The 17,170-nt window shown below is 45.4% G+C and overlaps 1 protein-coding gene across 2 annotated transcripts in view; it reads left to right on the forward strand.

The window, feature by feature from the left end:
• The first annotated feature begins 9,789 nt into the window (after nucleotides 1–9,789).
• Slc12a2 (solute carrier family 12 member 2) overlaps nucleotides 9,790–17,170 on the forward strand; it is a 75,049-nt gene continuing 67,668 nt past the window's right edge. For both annotated transcript variants that reach the window (XM_052742222.1, XM_052742224.1), the window contains exon 1: nucleotides 9,790–10,653. In XM_052742222.1, the coding sequence (XP_052598182.1) occupies nucleotides 9,904–10,653 (750 nt within the window). In that variant the 5' untranslated portion in view covers nucleotides 9,790–9,903. The remainder of the gene's footprint in view (nucleotides 10,654–17,170) is intronic.

The following is a 17,170-nucleotide window of genomic DNA, read 5'->3' on the forward strand; positions in this document are numbered from 1 at the left end:
ATGTAGAATTTTTGTTTTGTTTCAAGACAGGGTCTTACTATGTAGCTGTCCCGGAACTCACTCCGTAGACAAGGCTGGCTTGGACCTCAAAGGAATCCACCTGTCTCTGCCTCCTGAGTGCTGGGATTAAAAGCATGTGCCACTACGTCAAGCTAAAAATCGTGTTTATTATTTTTGAACATTTTATTCATTTATTATTTTTATATGCATAGGTGTTTTGCCTGTATATATGTCTGTGTACCACATGCATGAAATGCAGAGCGGAGACTAGAAGAGTAAATCTGATCTCCTGGGACTGGAAAAACAGACAGTCGTGAGCTGCCCTGTGGGTGCTGGGAATTGAACCCGGGTCCTCTGGAAGAGCATCCCAGGTGCTCTTAATTGTGGAGCCATCTCTCCAAGTCAAATTCTTCTTTTCTTTTTATTTATTTATTTTTACTTATTCATTCATTTATTTAGACAGGGTCTCTCTCTACATAGCCCTGACTATCTTGGAACTCACTGTGTAGAGAGGATTGACTTCTAACTCAACAGAGGCGTGCCTGCCTCTGCCTCCCAGTGCTGGGATTAAAGGATTGTGCCTTCATGCCCAGCTTTTATATGTGTGTGTGTGTGTGTGTGTGTGTGTGTGTGTGTGTTTACTCATACCCATTTAAGATCCTTTCCAAGGTCTGGAGTTGTAACTCAGTGATAGAACGCTAGTCTAGCATAGGTCAGGACCTGTGCTTGAGCTCCAGCATTTTTTTTTTCCCCTCGAGACAGGGTTTCTCTGTGTCACTTTGTGCCTTTCCTGGAACTCACTCTGTAGCCCAGGCTGGCCTCGAACTCACAGAGATCCGCCTGCCTCTGCCTCCCGAGTGCTGGGATTAAAGGCGTGCACCGCCGCCGCCGCCCAGCTGAGCTCCAGCATGTAAAAGAAAAATACTTTCCACATCTTAAAACATTTATAAAAATATATTTGAATTGTATTTATGGCTTTTTGAAAGTGACAAATGGATTAATCATTAAGGAATGCACTAGAAGATTAAACTATTAAGGATTTTTCTCATTAATGTTGAAAGACATGGAGGTATGCAACTCAGTGAGGGAATGGATTGCATTATTCAGTCCATAAAGCATGGGAAAGGGTAAAGTAGTCATTAAGAGGTGTGTGTTTTGGAGAAGGCTGGCCGAACTAGAGGCTTTACCTCCACTGATTAGCTTTCATTGTACTATAAGGTACTCTGCATACGAGAGGAGAAAGGCAATCACCTACAATTGTGACTTGCTTAAGAGCACAAACATTGTGAAAGTAACCAACCACTCTCTGACTGGATTCAAGGCCCACTCCATGAGACAGAATCCATGCTGGGGTAAACAAGAATCAGAGCCTGGATAGGCCATGGGCCTAGGGGAAAAACTAAAAACTATCGTTCTGCTCAGGGAACATAGTAACATGATGACTCCTAATGACATTCTGCTATACACGTAGATCAGGCCTCACTGAGCCATTACCAGAGAAACTTCTTCAGTAGACAGGAACTCTACAGAGACCTGCCACTGGACAATGTGCAGAGAGTGAGAGACTTTGGAGCACTCAGATCTTATGGGATGTCTCTGTCAAATCCCTCCCCTCAAGGATCATGAAACACTACAAAAGAGGAGGCAGAAAGACTGAAAGACCCAGTGGGTATGGAAGACACTAAGGAAACAGTGCCTTCCAGACATAACAGGACCGAAACACATGAACTCATAGAGACCATGGCAGCATGCACAGGTTCCAGCTAGATGGGGTCCCAGTACTGAGAGGGAGAAGTTGCCATGAGCTCCCATCCCTAGCCCAGAAGCTATCTGCAACTGATACCCACTGACAAATTAGTTTTCTCCAATGGAGTCTCAATGAGTATATTAACCACTCTTGGGAGCAGGCACCATGTATAGGAGTATTCGGCCAACACAAAAAGAAGTCAATGGTATTTTTGTAGACTTTTTTTTTCTTCTCATTTTGCTTTGTTTAGGCTTTTTTTTTTCCAGTCATGTGGTATTTGGTCTTTTGTTTATATATTTTGGTTTCTGGTTTTGTGTGGTTGTGTGTGTGTGCTTCTTTTTTTTTTTTTTTAAAGAGAGAGGAGAGAAAGGGTGTGGAGTTGGGTGGATGGAGATGTGGGGAAGATCTGGGAGGAATTGGGCTGGGGAGAAGCATGATCAGAATATATTGTGTGAGAATTTTTTTAATTATAATACATTAAAGATATACTCATTTTATCATTTTAAAAAAGAGGTTCGTGTTTGCACTGTGAAAGAAGGGAACCAACTCCCACAAGTTGTCCTCTGACCCCATAATGCATGCATGCACACCCCACATATACATACATACATACATACCCACACACCCATGAAAAATAAATGCAATTTAAAATTTATTACAGGTGTTGTGTCAATGTATGTATTATAACTCTGTCTTTGAAACTCTAGTGCAATTCAGGGAATGCGGTTTATTCTGCAGTCCATTAGATTCTATAGTATAGTGCAATTACATATTAGGCCTCTGTAAGTGTACTAGCACCCGTTAAGCTCTGCTTTGTTTTAAGTCAAGGTCTCACTGTGTTTGCCAGGTCGTCCTTGAACTCATAACCCTTTGGCCTCAGAGTAAGCACCTATCAGTCTTAAAGAGAACAGTGAAAAAATTTAAAAATGGTCTGAAAGAAAATGAAGAATCACGTACAATGTGGATGCTGCTTGAACTGCCACATGAAGTAGCTGAATAATGACAGTTAAGAACTGCTTTTAAAAATTCATTACCAAAAAAAAGATTCATTACCGGAAAACACGAACAAAAAATGCATCAAAACAGCATTTATGGTGTAATAAAAAATGCTTAAATACCCCTGAAAAGCAAAAGGAAAAAAATTAAAGAGACCCCCCCCCTCCCTGACCATGTTGTGAGATATTTGAATACACTGGGTAAAGATATGTCACTGTGATTGGTTTAATAAAAAGCTAAACAGCCAATAGCTACGCAGGGAGACTAGGTGGGACTTCCAGACAGAGAAGAAGAAAAGGAATCTACGAGAGAGAGAGAGAGAGAGAGAGAGAGAGAGAGAGAGAGAGAGAGAGAGAGAGAGAGAGAGAGAGAGAGCAGGAGACACAGAAGAAGCAGGATGGGCTGTGTGTGACAGAATGTAGATTAATATAAATGGATTAATTTAAGTTATAAGAGCTAGTGGGACAAGCCTAAGCTAAAGCCAAGTTTTCATAATTAATAATAAGTCTCCATGTCACTCTTTGGGAGCTGGCTGGTGGGACAGAGAAAGCCTCATTATACCCTCACACACAGAGAGATCAAAGACATCACTTAAAAGACTTACTTCATGGCCATTTCTCTGATTAAACTATCAACTAATTTTTGTTGTTGTTTTGTTTTGTTCTGTTTTGTGTGTATCTCTGGCTGTCCTGGAACTCTCTTTGTAGACCAGGCTGGCCTTGAGCTCACAGAGACCTGCCTACCTCTGCCTCCTGGGTACTGGGATTAAAGGTGTGGGCCACTAGGCCTAGCTTTGAATTTACAATTTGGATAAGAGCAACATAAAATTTTTAAATAAATAAAAAAAACCCATGGGGCTGGGAAGATAGATCAGTACAGTATGTACCGCATAAGCGTAAAGGCCTGAGTTTGATCCCTAGTACCCATGTAAAAGGCCAGGCATGATGGAGTGATTTGTTATCCCAGTTGGGTGGGGTGGGGTGGAGACAGGCAAATCCCTGGGGCCTGCTGGCCAGCCAGCATGGTCTAATCAATGAACCCAAGGGCCCAGTTAAGAGACTATCTCAAAAAACAAGTTAGACCGCTCCTGAGAAAGAACAGCTGAGGTTGTACCATTTTACACACACACACACACACACACACACACACACACACACACACACACACACACGAGACAGAGACAGACAGAGAGACAGAGAGAGAGAGAGACACACACACACACACAGAGGCACATAGATAGATAGTTAATACATGATAGATAGACAGACAGACAGACAGACAGACAGATGGATAGGGTTGGGTTATCCATTATATATTTTAAAAGGGATAACTTATAAACATGAATTTAAATATTGCGCTTTGAGAATGGATAATAAGGTTTGGATTAATGTTGAATACTGACTTGAAAATATTTCCAATATTTTTAAAGAAAGAAGCATGTGAATAGGACTTAGGAAAGAAAACAAAATAACAAGTACAGCATGAACAAGCTTCTCTAGGGCAACTGCTTGCTTTTTTCCATGATAGGATAATCACTTTCTTTCTCAAGGGAAATACTGTTGACTTCATCGGCGTGCTTCATGCCAGCTAGTGAAAACAGAGAACCACAACCAGGTAGAATGGCAGTTTGTCTAACTGAACTCACTGGCTTGGGGGGTGTGTGTGCATGTGCATGTGTGTTTGTGTGTGTGGGTGCATCCTTTTGTGTGTGTGTGTGTGTGTGTGTGTGATTTTAAAGGTTCCACATGAAGTCAGGTGGCAGCTCATGCTTGTAACCCTAGCACTTAGGAGGCTGAGGCAGGAGAACTGATGTACCTCTGAGGACAACTTGACCTACGGAGTGAGTTCCAGGCCAGCCTGGGCTCCCGTGAAACCCAGGCTCAAGACCAGACCATTGACAGGTTCCACGTGGTTTTGAATCTCACTTATTCTCACACTGCAGATACAGAGCTAGAGAGTCTAACCAGAATTTATGCCTCCAGTTAGAGTACCTTACTGCTCTAGCTTCCTTTCCTCGGCTGGGATAAAAACAGTCTCACCAAAAGCGACTTAGGGAGCAAAGGTTTCATTTGATTTAGACTTTCCAGTCATAATCCACTGAGAGAAGTCAGGGCAAGGAACTCAAGCCAGGAGCAAGACAGCAAGGCTGCTTGTTATTTCGTGCAGCATTACCTCCCACCAGGGAAGGTAATGCTCAGCTAAGTGTTCTTAGACAGCCAAGCACCATACTGCTCACAGTGGGCTGGACCCTCCTATATCAATTAGGCATCAAGACAATGCCCTGCAGACATGCCTATACCCTAATCTGATCGAGGTAATTCGTCAGGTGTGGTTCTTTCTTTCCAGGCGACTCTAGGTTGTAGCAAGTTGACAATAAAAACTAACCAGGACACTTAACATTTGTAAAGTGAGAAGTTTGATATAACAACCTAAGACCTATCTAGCCTCCAAGTCTATGTGCATTTGGTAGAAACTGCTAAATTTGTTGATACTACATTGGCCTGGGGCTGGGCTATTAGCAAAAGGTGGATAAATGAACAAAATAGTGCAGGGTCCTCCTCTATGTCACTGAAGATGAATCTGTTTTTATGGCCAGTCCCTTAGTTGGCACCTGGCAAATCTGACAGCCACATGACTGACAGTTAACTAAGGAAGACCCCCCCCACACACACACACACACATGTGGAGGCCCAAATTATTCAGGGTCAGAGAATCTGAGCTTGCTTTACCCAGCAGGCCTGCATAAGGGGATGATTTGACCACGGGTGTGGTTGCCAGGTGTTTGGAAGGGTCTGCACTTGGCTGTACAGTGTGCTTTGATCTAGAAAGGGGGAGGTCTTTTGCCCCTCCACTTGGCATTATTATAAAAAGCCCTTTTGAATAAACTTCTGGGCCGGTAGATTTTGATCCAGGTCCTCCCGAAGCTATCCCGTGTTTCTGTCTGTCTCATCTCCACTGTCCTTCTATCTAAAAGGTTCTTATTCCTCTCTCCTCATAGGAACCCTTGAAAAGGTGGGAGCTGCCCCCACACACACACACACAGTGTTTCTACATGTTTCATGTGCATATTTCGATTGTTTCTCCCGGAACTATACCAACTCCCATTCCCCTGGCCAATACTGTTACATAATTCAATATATTCAACTCTTCTCTGTCCTGCTTCCAAATGACTTTAGCTGGTTTTCTTCTCATCTTTTAGGTCCCTTATTCCTCCTGCCTTTCTGTCCTTAGTCACTGAGTTTTGGAATTACTCATTTCCCTACTGAACTAAGCTTTTCACATACAACATGAAGGTAATGGCATTTTATTCCTCACAGTATTGTGCCATTAAGATTATGATGTAAAGAATGTAGTCCGGTATCCCAGACATACATTCTTCTAAAGTTGCAGCTGCTCCTCCTCAAGTAAGTTGATGAAGTCCTGCGTTCTGTTGTTGATTCTTCCTTCTCCACTCTGTTGAGAGTCTTGTCATATGCCCTTGTATATCTCTGGAAACCCAGTCATGGTTTCATGGGGCTTTTAGAAAAAAGACAGTCTCATCCTCTGCCACTCTTGCCTCTCTCTCTGATGCTTTTCATCAAACAGACGTCAAGGTTCTTGGGCCACGTTCACTCCAGGAGGGCTCTGGTCCACACTGTTTCTTTCCCTTGTTTGAAATACTCTGAGTTAGTTGACTTCTGGGCAACTTTCAGATTTCTTCTGAAAAGTCACTTCCTCCCAAGTCTGGCCTCTCTATTTTGCATTCTCTGTTAGCACTTCAGTGCGCAGCACAGGCTTGCACAAGTGATTATTTACAATTCCTATATATTTATTTTTGACATCCCTAAGCTCCTGTTACATGTCTCACTCAAACCTATTCCTTTCCTTCTGTTCTCATCTCAGAAACTCCATTATTGTTTCAGTTGCTCGGGCCGAGAGCCTTGGGTTCTCACTCCACACTCACTGTTTCTAGCTGCAAATGCTACTGCTTCCCCGACCAACCACTTACTGCCCCACCCCACCACTTACCCCACCTTCTACTACTAACCCCCATGGCCAAAGCCACACTGTCCACTTGGGGATTGTTCTAGTCCACTTTCACACATCTTCATCTTTCTCTGCCACTGACTTCCTTGCCTACAGAGCGATTACATTGGTCCTCTGTGTTGGTTACCTAGAGCGACAAATGTGTTGTTTGGTAATTTTGACTGATCATTGTAGAATGTATGTACTCAAACCTACACGGTATATAGTTTACACCATACATGCACAATGCAGCATAGCCAATTTCCCTTAGGCAACAAAACTTGCACAACATTAGCGATCTGAACACTGCATGCTTAATATAATGCTGCGTGTGTATCCAAACAGAAAAAAGTACACTAACGTAGGGATATGGATTTTTCAGCTCCATCATGACATTAAGTGACAGGTTTCCTGAACCATCACTAAGCTGGAAATGATTCTATATGTAAGATGTTCTTCCTTCCTGGATCTCTTCAGTGATTCCACAGCTGCTATGGACTAAACACTGTGCAGCCCAAACATTTGTAGTTGAAGTTAACCCCCCCCCACCCCCCACCCCCGTCCCCCGCCCCACCCCATATGACTGAATTGGAAAGGAGGTTTTTCAACAGTTACCTTAAGGCTAAATGAGCTCATGGGGATGAAGCTGGGGTCAATACCATTGTGCCTTTATGAGAACAGTGAAGTTAAAAATTGTCTTCCACACTCCACTGTGTAAGGCCGCAGTGAGGAGGCAGCTGTCTGTAATCAGAGTCCTCACCTGAACCTAAGCATGCCAGGACCCCGATCTCAGACTCAGAGAGCCCCGGAACTATGAACAAAAGGTATTTTCTGTTGCTTAAGCCATCCAGTCTATGGTATTTTACTACAGAAGTCTGAACTGCCATTCCACTCAGAGTAAAAGCCAAAGTATATCCAACAGCCAAAGGCTTGACACATTTCCCATGTCCTCAAACACTGACCTCCATTGCCTTTGATTCTTCCCGCGGCCTCTTAAGTTCCAGTCAGAGTGCCCTGCATGCAATTCCATGTCAGGCCTATTCCCACTTAGGGGGACTTTGCTTTCTCTCTTTAGAGCGTTCCAAAATATTTGCATAATATACTTTCTCCCTCAAAGGTCACCTCGATGATGTCATCCTAAGGAAGATTTACCATCCCAATCCCACCCCCGGACCCCATTCCCTTAGCATTTGCTTCTGATAGGCAGGCTCTGCATCTTATCTCTTTACCTTAACCATCCTCATAATACCCACGAGATGGATGTAGCTCTTTTTCATGGATTTTCCCGAGAGCACAGGGAAGCTCACAGCAGGTGTTTCAACATTTGTTCAACAAATTAATGTTGCATTCTAACAGCCATAAATTAGCTTTAGGCTGAAAGGCTCAAGACAGAGCTGTTACTAGGACAGCGTTCCCTAGCTGAAAATTATACTGCTTGAAAGAACACGTGATTTCTCTGGTCTCTTCTGGTTTTCCGTTAATACTAGGAAAGTTCAAGGGGGTTTTTAGAAGCCCCGAGTGCAAGACCCAAAATCTGTACTTTTTGATTTCCATCTTCAAAATACAGAGCGAGATCCAGGAAAGGCGCAAAGCTACACAGAGAAACCCTGTCTCGAAAAAACCAAAAAAAAACAAAACAAAACAAAAAACAAAATACAGATAACGGTAATAAGATGATAAATTGTCAAGGGCGATTAAGATCGCAGCTGAAGGTTTTTAAATTTTTGACCGGCTGCTTTTTTCACACCTTTTCATTTTTGCAAACTTAGGCTCTGAGGTCTTTGATACTTTGATCTTGCTTAAAGTATTCGGCAAGAGGCGGTGTTTATTCCTACAATTCTCTAAGTATGGAGCAAACACATACATAGCAGACAATGAGCCCAGGAAACTACTTGCAGTGACTCACTTTCTCTTAGGGCTTTGGAGAGGTGATAAGTTAAAGGCGAATACTGCGACTATGCTGGGAAACAGGTGTTGCTCCTCTCCATTTTCGGAGAAAACAAGCCTGCAGAGCAGGAGTGGCTTTTTGTGTTCAACATGAGGAATTCTTCACTACCGCAGCCAAACCGAAAACCCCTTGAAACTGTAGCATCGGTTGCTGCCGTCACTTTATTCCGAGAGCTGCCAGTTTCCTAACAGTGAAGTTAAAAATTGTCTTCCAACCTCGCAACGAGGTTCCCTGGCCCCCTTCAAACCCCGGCTTTAAAAAAAAAAAAAACAAAAAAACAAAAACCCAAGGTGTCACCCCAGCGCGGACACACCCACCGCATCGCGGCTGGAATTACTCTCTGGGTATGCAAATCGAAAACGCTGGCGCGGGGGTACCCGAGACCAGCTGCGCGCTCGCCCGCTCCGAATGCACGCGCGCGCGCGCACTCGCGCGCAGGCCCTGCCGGGAGCGCGCATGGCCAGCGCCTCCGGAAGCGCGCGCGGGTCCAACAGGAAAGCCCCCCAGCATCACCGGCAGCCAAGAGCGCCGCGGGCCTGGGTACCACGCGCCCTAAGGGAAACCGCCCACAGGCCCGGCGGCAGCCTCTCGCGAGATCTCGCCGGCTCGCCCCAAGTACTGCGAGTTTAGAACTTAAAAAAAAAAAAAAAGCGAAAGGAGTCCGCAGAGCCGGTGCTGCCGGGGGGCGGGGGGCGGGCATCAGAGGCGGCGGCGGCGGCTGGCACCAGGGCCCGGGCGGGCGGGCGAGCGGGCGCCGGCAGCGGCGGCGGCGGCGGAAGGGGCGGCGGTGCGCAGGTCGGCGGCGCGGGGGCGCGTGCGGCCGCGCCTGCTCGCTGCGCGGCTGCGGAGGCCGGCGCTCTCCCAGGCTCGTCGGCGCGCGCGCGGCTGGCCGGCGCAGAGCTCGGGGCGGGCCGAGGGGGCGGGCTGAGCGGCCCCGCCTCCCGCGTGCTGCACCGAGCGCCGCGGCGGCCCCGCCGCGCCTTTAAACCGCGGGCCGGCCGCGCTCGCGGGCACTCGGCGGCTGGCGGCGAGCGTGCCGCGCGCGGGCTAGTGGCAGCAGCGGCGGCAGCGGCAGCGGCAGCGGCAGCGGCGCTGCGACCCTCGCATCCGGCTCCTTAGCGGGATCGCGGGGCCAGAGGACCCGAGCCGCGCTGTTGGCAAGCGTTCACCGGCTCGCTCCGCAGGTTTCCCCGAGCGTCGGGCGGCGATGGAGCCCCGGCCCGCGGCGCCCTCGTCTGGCGCACCGAGGCCCGCCCGGGATGGGGACGCGCCGCTGACTGCCGCCGCCGCCGTCGCCGGGGTGGACCTGCCCGGCACTGCCGTGCCCTCCGGTCGAGAGGATGCTCCGGCTGGGAGTCACGCCGGCGGGGTGCGCGGAGAGGGAGCCGCGGCGGGGGGCGATGGGCTGGGCAGACCTCTGGGGCCCACCCCCAGCCAGAGCCGCTTCCAGGTGGACCTGGTTTCCGAGAACGCCGGGCGGGCCGCGGCGGCGGCGGCGGCGGCAGCGGCAGCGGCAGCGGCTGCGGGTGCAGCCGGGGCGGCGGGCAAGGAGACCCCGGCGGCCGGGAAAGCCGGGGGTGAGAGCGGCACGGCCAAGGGCAGCGAGGAAGCCAAGGGCCGCTTCCGCGTGAACTTCGTGGACCCGGCTGCCTCGTCGTCCGCGGACGACAGCCTGTCGGATGCGGCGGGGGTCGGAGGCGACGGGCCCAACGTGAGCTTCCAGAACGGCGGGGACACGGTGCTGAGCGAAGGCAGCAGCTTGCACTCGGGCGGCGGCAGTGGACACCATCAGCAGTACTACTATGACACCCACACCAACACCTACTACCTGCGCACCTTCGGCCACAACACCATGGACGCGGTGCCCAGGATCGACCACTATCGACACACGGCCGCGCAGCTGGGCGAGAAGCTGCTCCGGCCCAGCCTGGCAGAGCTCCACGATGAGCTGGAAAAGGTGAGCTCGCCCAGACCCTCCTCCCTTTCCATGCCCTGGTGCGTGCTGGCCTCAGGATGCAGCCGCTGACTCTCCCTGGTGAGGTGGCAGCACAGGACCCGAGGAACGACTCGCTGGCATCTCTGGATTCAGCTGTCAAGTGTGGAATTGCAGCGGAATGTAACTTAATCCTTCAAAAGTTTGCAGCGGGTTAGGCTGGTTACGCGATACAGCAGAGGCAGCACTTAGCAGCCTTTTTCATCCAGTTATATATCTTGTGGTGTCCTGTCTTTTTTCACCCTGTCTTGACAGTGTGTCACCTCTCTGAGTTACGCATGTGTTTAGAGCCCAGAGAAAGGAGTGTGGAGGAGGTTTAGAAGAGGTTCTCTCTTGGGACAGGGTGGAGAGAACCTACTACCATCTGGGTCCTTTTTAGATTGTAGTGTATGGCTTATGTATATCCATTAGGGATCCAGAGTGGAAAGGTTGGTGTTTGAAGGAAAATCTTAATAGCATGTGTTTGTAGTCTATTAATTATTAAAGCCCAATTTTTGCAATCATGAGTATGCAGAGGACTATAGAAATCTTTTGTTCTTTTCTTCCTTCTTTCTTTCTTTTCTTTTTTTCTTTTTTTTCAAAGATAGGGTCTCTGTGTATAGCCCTAACTGTCCCAGAGCTTGCTATATAGCTAGGCTGGCCTTGAACTCACAGAGATCCACCTGCTTCTGCTTTCCAGCGCTAGGATTAATTTGCCAACACGCCTGGAGACTATAGAAATCTCAAATCTTGGGAAAAGTTGTGCCTGATAACAGCATGATCTTGTTTGTTTGTAATGTAAACTTTTTGAAAGAGGGCTCCGTCATTGCTGGGCAGTGATAGAGAGATGGCTCAGAAGTTAAGAACACTTGTTGCTCTTGGGGCAAACAGGGAGGGTTCAGTTTCCAGCACCCACATCCTGTAACTCCACTTCCAGGGAAATTCTATGCCTTCTGACCTTGATAGGCACCAAGCATGCATGTGGTGTATGTCCATGCATGCAGGCAAAACATTCATATACATAAAATATTTGCAAGAGGGTTGTATTTCTAAAAAATGGCATGGATGAGTCTTTAGAGAAAAAAGGAAACACAAGAATTTTATTTTATTTTCTCCCCCTGGAGGATGTCCAGAAAAATAGTATGGAGTTTTTTTTTGTGCAAGCCCTTTTACTTTGTAAACAGAAAACGCTTCTCATACATTCTTATTGACTTTTCCTTCTGTTTTTTTTTTTTTTTTTTTTTTTTTTTTTTTTTATGGCCTCATAAGGCTTTTATTTCCTCGGGGTTCAGATAATTATTTGAAGATAACATTGATGCTTTTGAGACCTGATTAATATTTAACTTTTTTATGAGTCGAATTACTTGACATCTGCCTCAGCAAGTCTATAATGGAATTTTATGACTTCAGAGTTGGTACCACACAGGTGGAGATGATCAGTGTGAAGAAGTTTATGTGATTTGTTTTGACTGTGATGGTTTGATCTCCTACATTCGTGTCTTACAAGATTTCTCTTGTCCCAGTGTTTGATAAAGTGACAATCACGGTTTGAAGTAAGTGCGTAGGTCCCAACCCTTACAAGCTATGGACTGTTTAAAAGATTGGCATCATTTAGCCTTATATAATACCACTTCTGTTCTAGTGCTGTATTTTGTCATATCAGAAGCTAAACACTTCCTGAAACATTTATTCACAGTTAGGTTTTTTTTCATATCCATTCTTTTTTTCTTTATAGGCTCAAGTAGAAATGGAGTTGATAAACAATATTTTATTGGAGCATTTTTAGTATTCATAATTTTTATACAAACACATTTCAGATTTATTTCAGTAAAGCCAAATTTAGCAGTATACCTATAAGTTGTAGAATTTAAGTTGAAAAGTGTCATATGTCTGTTGAAAATTTTTGTTTTTCACATTTTGTGAGTAATAGTACACTTCAAGTCCCCTAAGGCTGAGTTTGGTTTGTGTATGGCTTGTGGCTTGGGTTCTGGTGTTTTTGTCCAGTTTAGAGCATCTAAAAAATAGGCAGATTATCAGTTACGTGGTAGTTGAAAAAGTCACCTAATCCCTCAACCTCAGCTTCCTCAGCTTTCAAGATTATTGTAAAAATTAAAGAAGAAACGCAACAGATATAATGGACCATGGCCGTGCTAAGTTCTTAGAATATTGCTATTGTGGTTCTTATTTTGTCTTGCATTGACTCCTCAAGGTACAAGGCTAAACTCCTAAGATTTCAATTTTAGACTCTCTTAATTACATCACTAGATGCATAAGTTTATAAAATGCTCGATTCAGAGTCCCAGTTGTGCAATGAGTAGCATAATGAATTCTTCAGTTTTATCTTCCATAGCACGCGCTAGAGAGATGCTATTCATTGAGGTGGGCCCTCAGCCTCTACTCAAATTCCGTATAGCGACCAGAAGTCCTTGATGGTGTTAACTAACTAATAAGCAAATATTGAAGAGAATTGCAGCAAATGGGTTAAATACCTGCCATGCTGAATAGTACAGAAACGCTGCTCAGTGCTGTGGGAGGTGCAGGCAAAGGTGTAACACATGACAATGGGGTTCTCTGACCGGATCTCCAGAAGTTGTTCCTCATCCATAGAGATTGACAGAAACTGGAGTGCTGTTAGCCCTTAGTTAATAATGATACCTAGAATTTCTGTGATGCTCTCGTATTTGATTGTCATGTACTGTGCTCTGGTGGCTGAGTGCTGTGCTATCCATGAAGTGTCTAAGGCAGGTCTAAGGATGATGGAAGGTGAGAGGAAGATGAGAGGGGAGATGCTCTGCAAACTTACTGGGAAAAGGACGAGGCTGTCTTTTGGTCACTGGCCTTTTCAGACTATTTCCCCAAATATCCACCTGCAGGGGAATAGATAATACCCTTGCTGTGCTAGGGGCCGTTCTAGAAAGAAGGTTGGTGGCTTGGCTTTCCAGTTAGGAACTGTTGGCGGGTCAGGGTGACTGTTGTCCACAGCACTCTGGAACTCTGGGATGATGGATGATAAGTGAGTGTGGCAAGTCGGATGCTGTGTCTGCTTGCACAGACATAAAACAAATGAAAGTTATTACTAACATAACAAATAATAGTTTGTTTGTTTTTTTTTTTCCAGTGCAATGAAAGGAAACATCACCAATCAGGATATAAAAACCCAATTTTAACTGGGCTTTGGGAGGAAATAAATGTGGCATTGAGGCTGAGACCTGAAGGATAAGTCGATGGGTAGAATGACATTCCAGAACAAAGACTGTATTTATAAAGGTAGTGAGGAGAAAAGTGCTATGTTCATGTAGCAAACATAGAAGGCCAGAATATTTTGCCGTAAATGTAGTGGGAAGCTGTTGAGGGAATCTGTGCGATAGAGTACACGGTCTATTTTATTTGAACATCTTTGCTGGCCCTAGAATGTGTTCTAAGGTGTGACTGGAAATGAAATCTTAAACTGTTGGCCTGATCTAGAGATTCTAAGGATTTGTACAGAACAGATTAGATGTGAGAAAGGCCGACTCCCAGGTTTTGGACTTGAGTAATTGAATAGTGGGCTGGGGTTCTGCTCCCTGACTTGGAAAAGACTGGAAGTGGAATGGATTTGGTGGGATGAAGAGATTTCTAATTGTATTCTTTGTGAGACACTTTATTCTAAGAGTCACGGAGTGTGGCAGGAAGTTTGTATGCGTGCGTGCGTGCGTGCGTGCGTACGTGCATGTAAATGGGCGAAGTATCTTAGTTATGAGTGAAAGGTTGAGTTGATAAAGGAACAGAAAGCATGGTCCAGGATTGGGCCTGGAGATCTAAAGTTGTGTTGGGGACTTTTAATAGCTTGAAAAGCAGTTTCCCAGAAGGGCAGAAAAGAGTTTTAAAGAAGGCAGACACTAAACTAAGCCAGGCATAGTGGCGCGTGCCTGCAGCTCTGGGAGACTGAGGCAGGAGCTTTTGCGTAGAGGTCAGCCATGGCTATTTAGATGGTTCCAGGTCAGACTGAGTTAAATAGTGAAACTCTCTCAAAGGGGTAGAAGCTCTAAAAATTGATGGTAGGAGTTGATTTTAAAAAACTTGCCCCCCTCCCCCAATCAAAGTATTGATTTCTCCTATGGGAAGAAATAGAAAGTGGAGTATGAAAAACGAGATGGACACCTTTAACACGTGCAATTGGGAGCACAGTTAGCAAGTGTGGGGTGGTAAACAGTCTGCTGCTGCTGGACTCAGCATCAGCATCAGCATCCTCATCCTCCTCAATCACCATATTTTGTAATTACAGTTAGAACCGTAGGAAAATGTTTGAGTGGAGCTGTGCTACCACTGTGATGGGACACATTGTAGTTTGCAAGTGTGTGTCAACCTCAGGTATTGGTCATCGGAAGCCATTTACCTGGACTGACCTAGGCTCACAGATTAGGCTCTAGGCTTGCTGGCCACTGAGCCCTTGCTCTGGGATTACAAGCATAGGCTTGCACACTTAACTGTTTTACTGACTAAGCCAGACTTCACCCCACCTGTCCTTTTCCTCTTTTAAAAATAACGTCCCCTTTGCAGTTGTTTTTAGACCCAGGTTTAGAATCATTTTGCTAATGTTATCAAGTCATAGGATGCCATTGCCTTTCTCATTAAAAAAGAGGAAGGGAGTAAGGAGGCAACAGGATTTTATCACTGAGCTTTTTTTTTTTTTCATTTAATTCCTAAAAAGTCTTTTACACATTTACTAGTAATAAAATGGCCTCATAGAAACTGAAAATGGTTTACTAGCCATTTAAACTACAGAGCTAGACTTTATACTTGCTTCCCTGTCTGATGCTAGAATATTTTCCAGGGTCTTTCTCTGTATCACATATCTCGGCTATCTCTCAGACCTGCTGTAAGATGCTTGAGCTGCTGGAGAGGGAGACTTTGCCGTCATGACTTGAGCCTGTTGACATCCTGAGAATGAGGAGGGAGGGCGCTTTAGATGATGCAGTTGTTAATTAATCCTTCACCAGAATCAGAGCTTTTTGTCTCATTAATTTTCATACAGTGATTAGGTACTTAGAACAGATCTGTTCACTGGATGTATCAGGGCTGGCAGTTCCTGTCACTTAACAAGGGCTTTAAGTAAAACACTGAACAATTGCCGTATTGCCTCTAACACTGAGCTGCTTCTATGCCCTGGTAATTATTTCAGGATATAGCTTGGTTCCTTGAAAGTCAACCTGAAAGAACAAGAATAGGTCACAGCTTGGGTGGTATCTGTGAATAGTTTCCAAATGTGAGTAAAAGTGTGACCCTAATAAACATTTGCATGTAGCAAAGTCAGATTTCAGTTTTGCTGGGGCCCCAGCTTGCTAAATCCATGTTACTGGCTACTGTAGTCTGGCTTTCGTATTCATTCTCCAAGTAGATGTAGCTAACAACTGACTACCTGGGTAAAAACAAAGATAAATTTGGGAATCTAAAATGAGGCAAAGGAAAAAAATCTGTACATTACTAGTCAAATTTGATGCATTATCTATGTACATTTATGGTCATGCCTATCCTGTGAAACTGGAACCTGAGAGATACAAGTTGAATTTCTTGGTTCTCAGGTTTGGTATTTTTGCTTACAGTGACTTTTCCTTGTAGTTGGCATATGTTTGGGAAGTTCATAATACCAGTTGAGTTAGTTCCTTGCTGAGTGACATGGGTATACATTCAGTTACCCGCCAAATCCTTACTGAACATCAACAGCATCACTGTTGCAAGTGTGGGGGATATAGCAGCCAGTAAGCAAAATAAAGTCACAGGACTTCTAGTTGCAGGAGACAATATGCAAATAGGTCAGATGTACTACTGTGAAGAAACTAAAGCAAGAAGAGAAATTGGTGGCCTAGTTGCCATTTTAGAGTAGTTGGGGGAAGGTCTTAATTAATAAGACACTAGCCAAGAGGAAAGGGATCACCCCATGCAAATACCAGGATGACTACTCTAGACTCAGAAATGGCGGGCGTCTGAGACTGAGGTGGGAATGTGACTGGTGTGATTTAGAGACCAGGGAGGTCAAGATTGACTCAAGAAGACAGTGACAGAAGAAGTTAGAGATTGGTGTTGAACCTTGCAGATCGTGACAAAGACTTGGGGTTTTACTCTGAGTAGCATAGCGGAGACATTGGGAGGGCTTTGAGCTCAGATTTGATGGGATTACACTTATGACTTAATATGACTGGTTACCATGTGGAGAATATACTGTAGGGTTTAAGGGAGGGAGTCAGGACAGCAGAAGCCGAACATGATTTTTACAAAGGTGAGCTGTTTGGTAGAACAGAGGTTCAGATGCAAGTGTTTTTAAAGGGAGGATTGTAGGGCCTTTGCTGGAGTTTGGATGAAATGTATATGGAAAGAGAAACATTACGGTTTTTAAAATGGAATTACTATTTATGGAGGTAGGAAGAACTGGGAAGAGCAGGGTTAGGTGGATTCAGTGGGATATGATTCTGTAAATCTGTTTTGCAGTGGGGCAAATCCTAGAAAATGGCAGCTACTAATTAAT

This window comes from Peromyscus californicus, unplaced genomic scaffold, assembly GCF_007827085.1.
Source record: "Peromyscus californicus insignis strain IS unplaced genomic scaffold, ASM782708v3 Scaffold_17__1_contigs__length_78620276, whole genome shotgun sequence".
Classification (NCBI taxonomy): domain Eukaryota; kingdom Metazoa; phylum Chordata; class Mammalia; order Rodentia; family Cricetidae; genus Peromyscus; species Peromyscus californicus.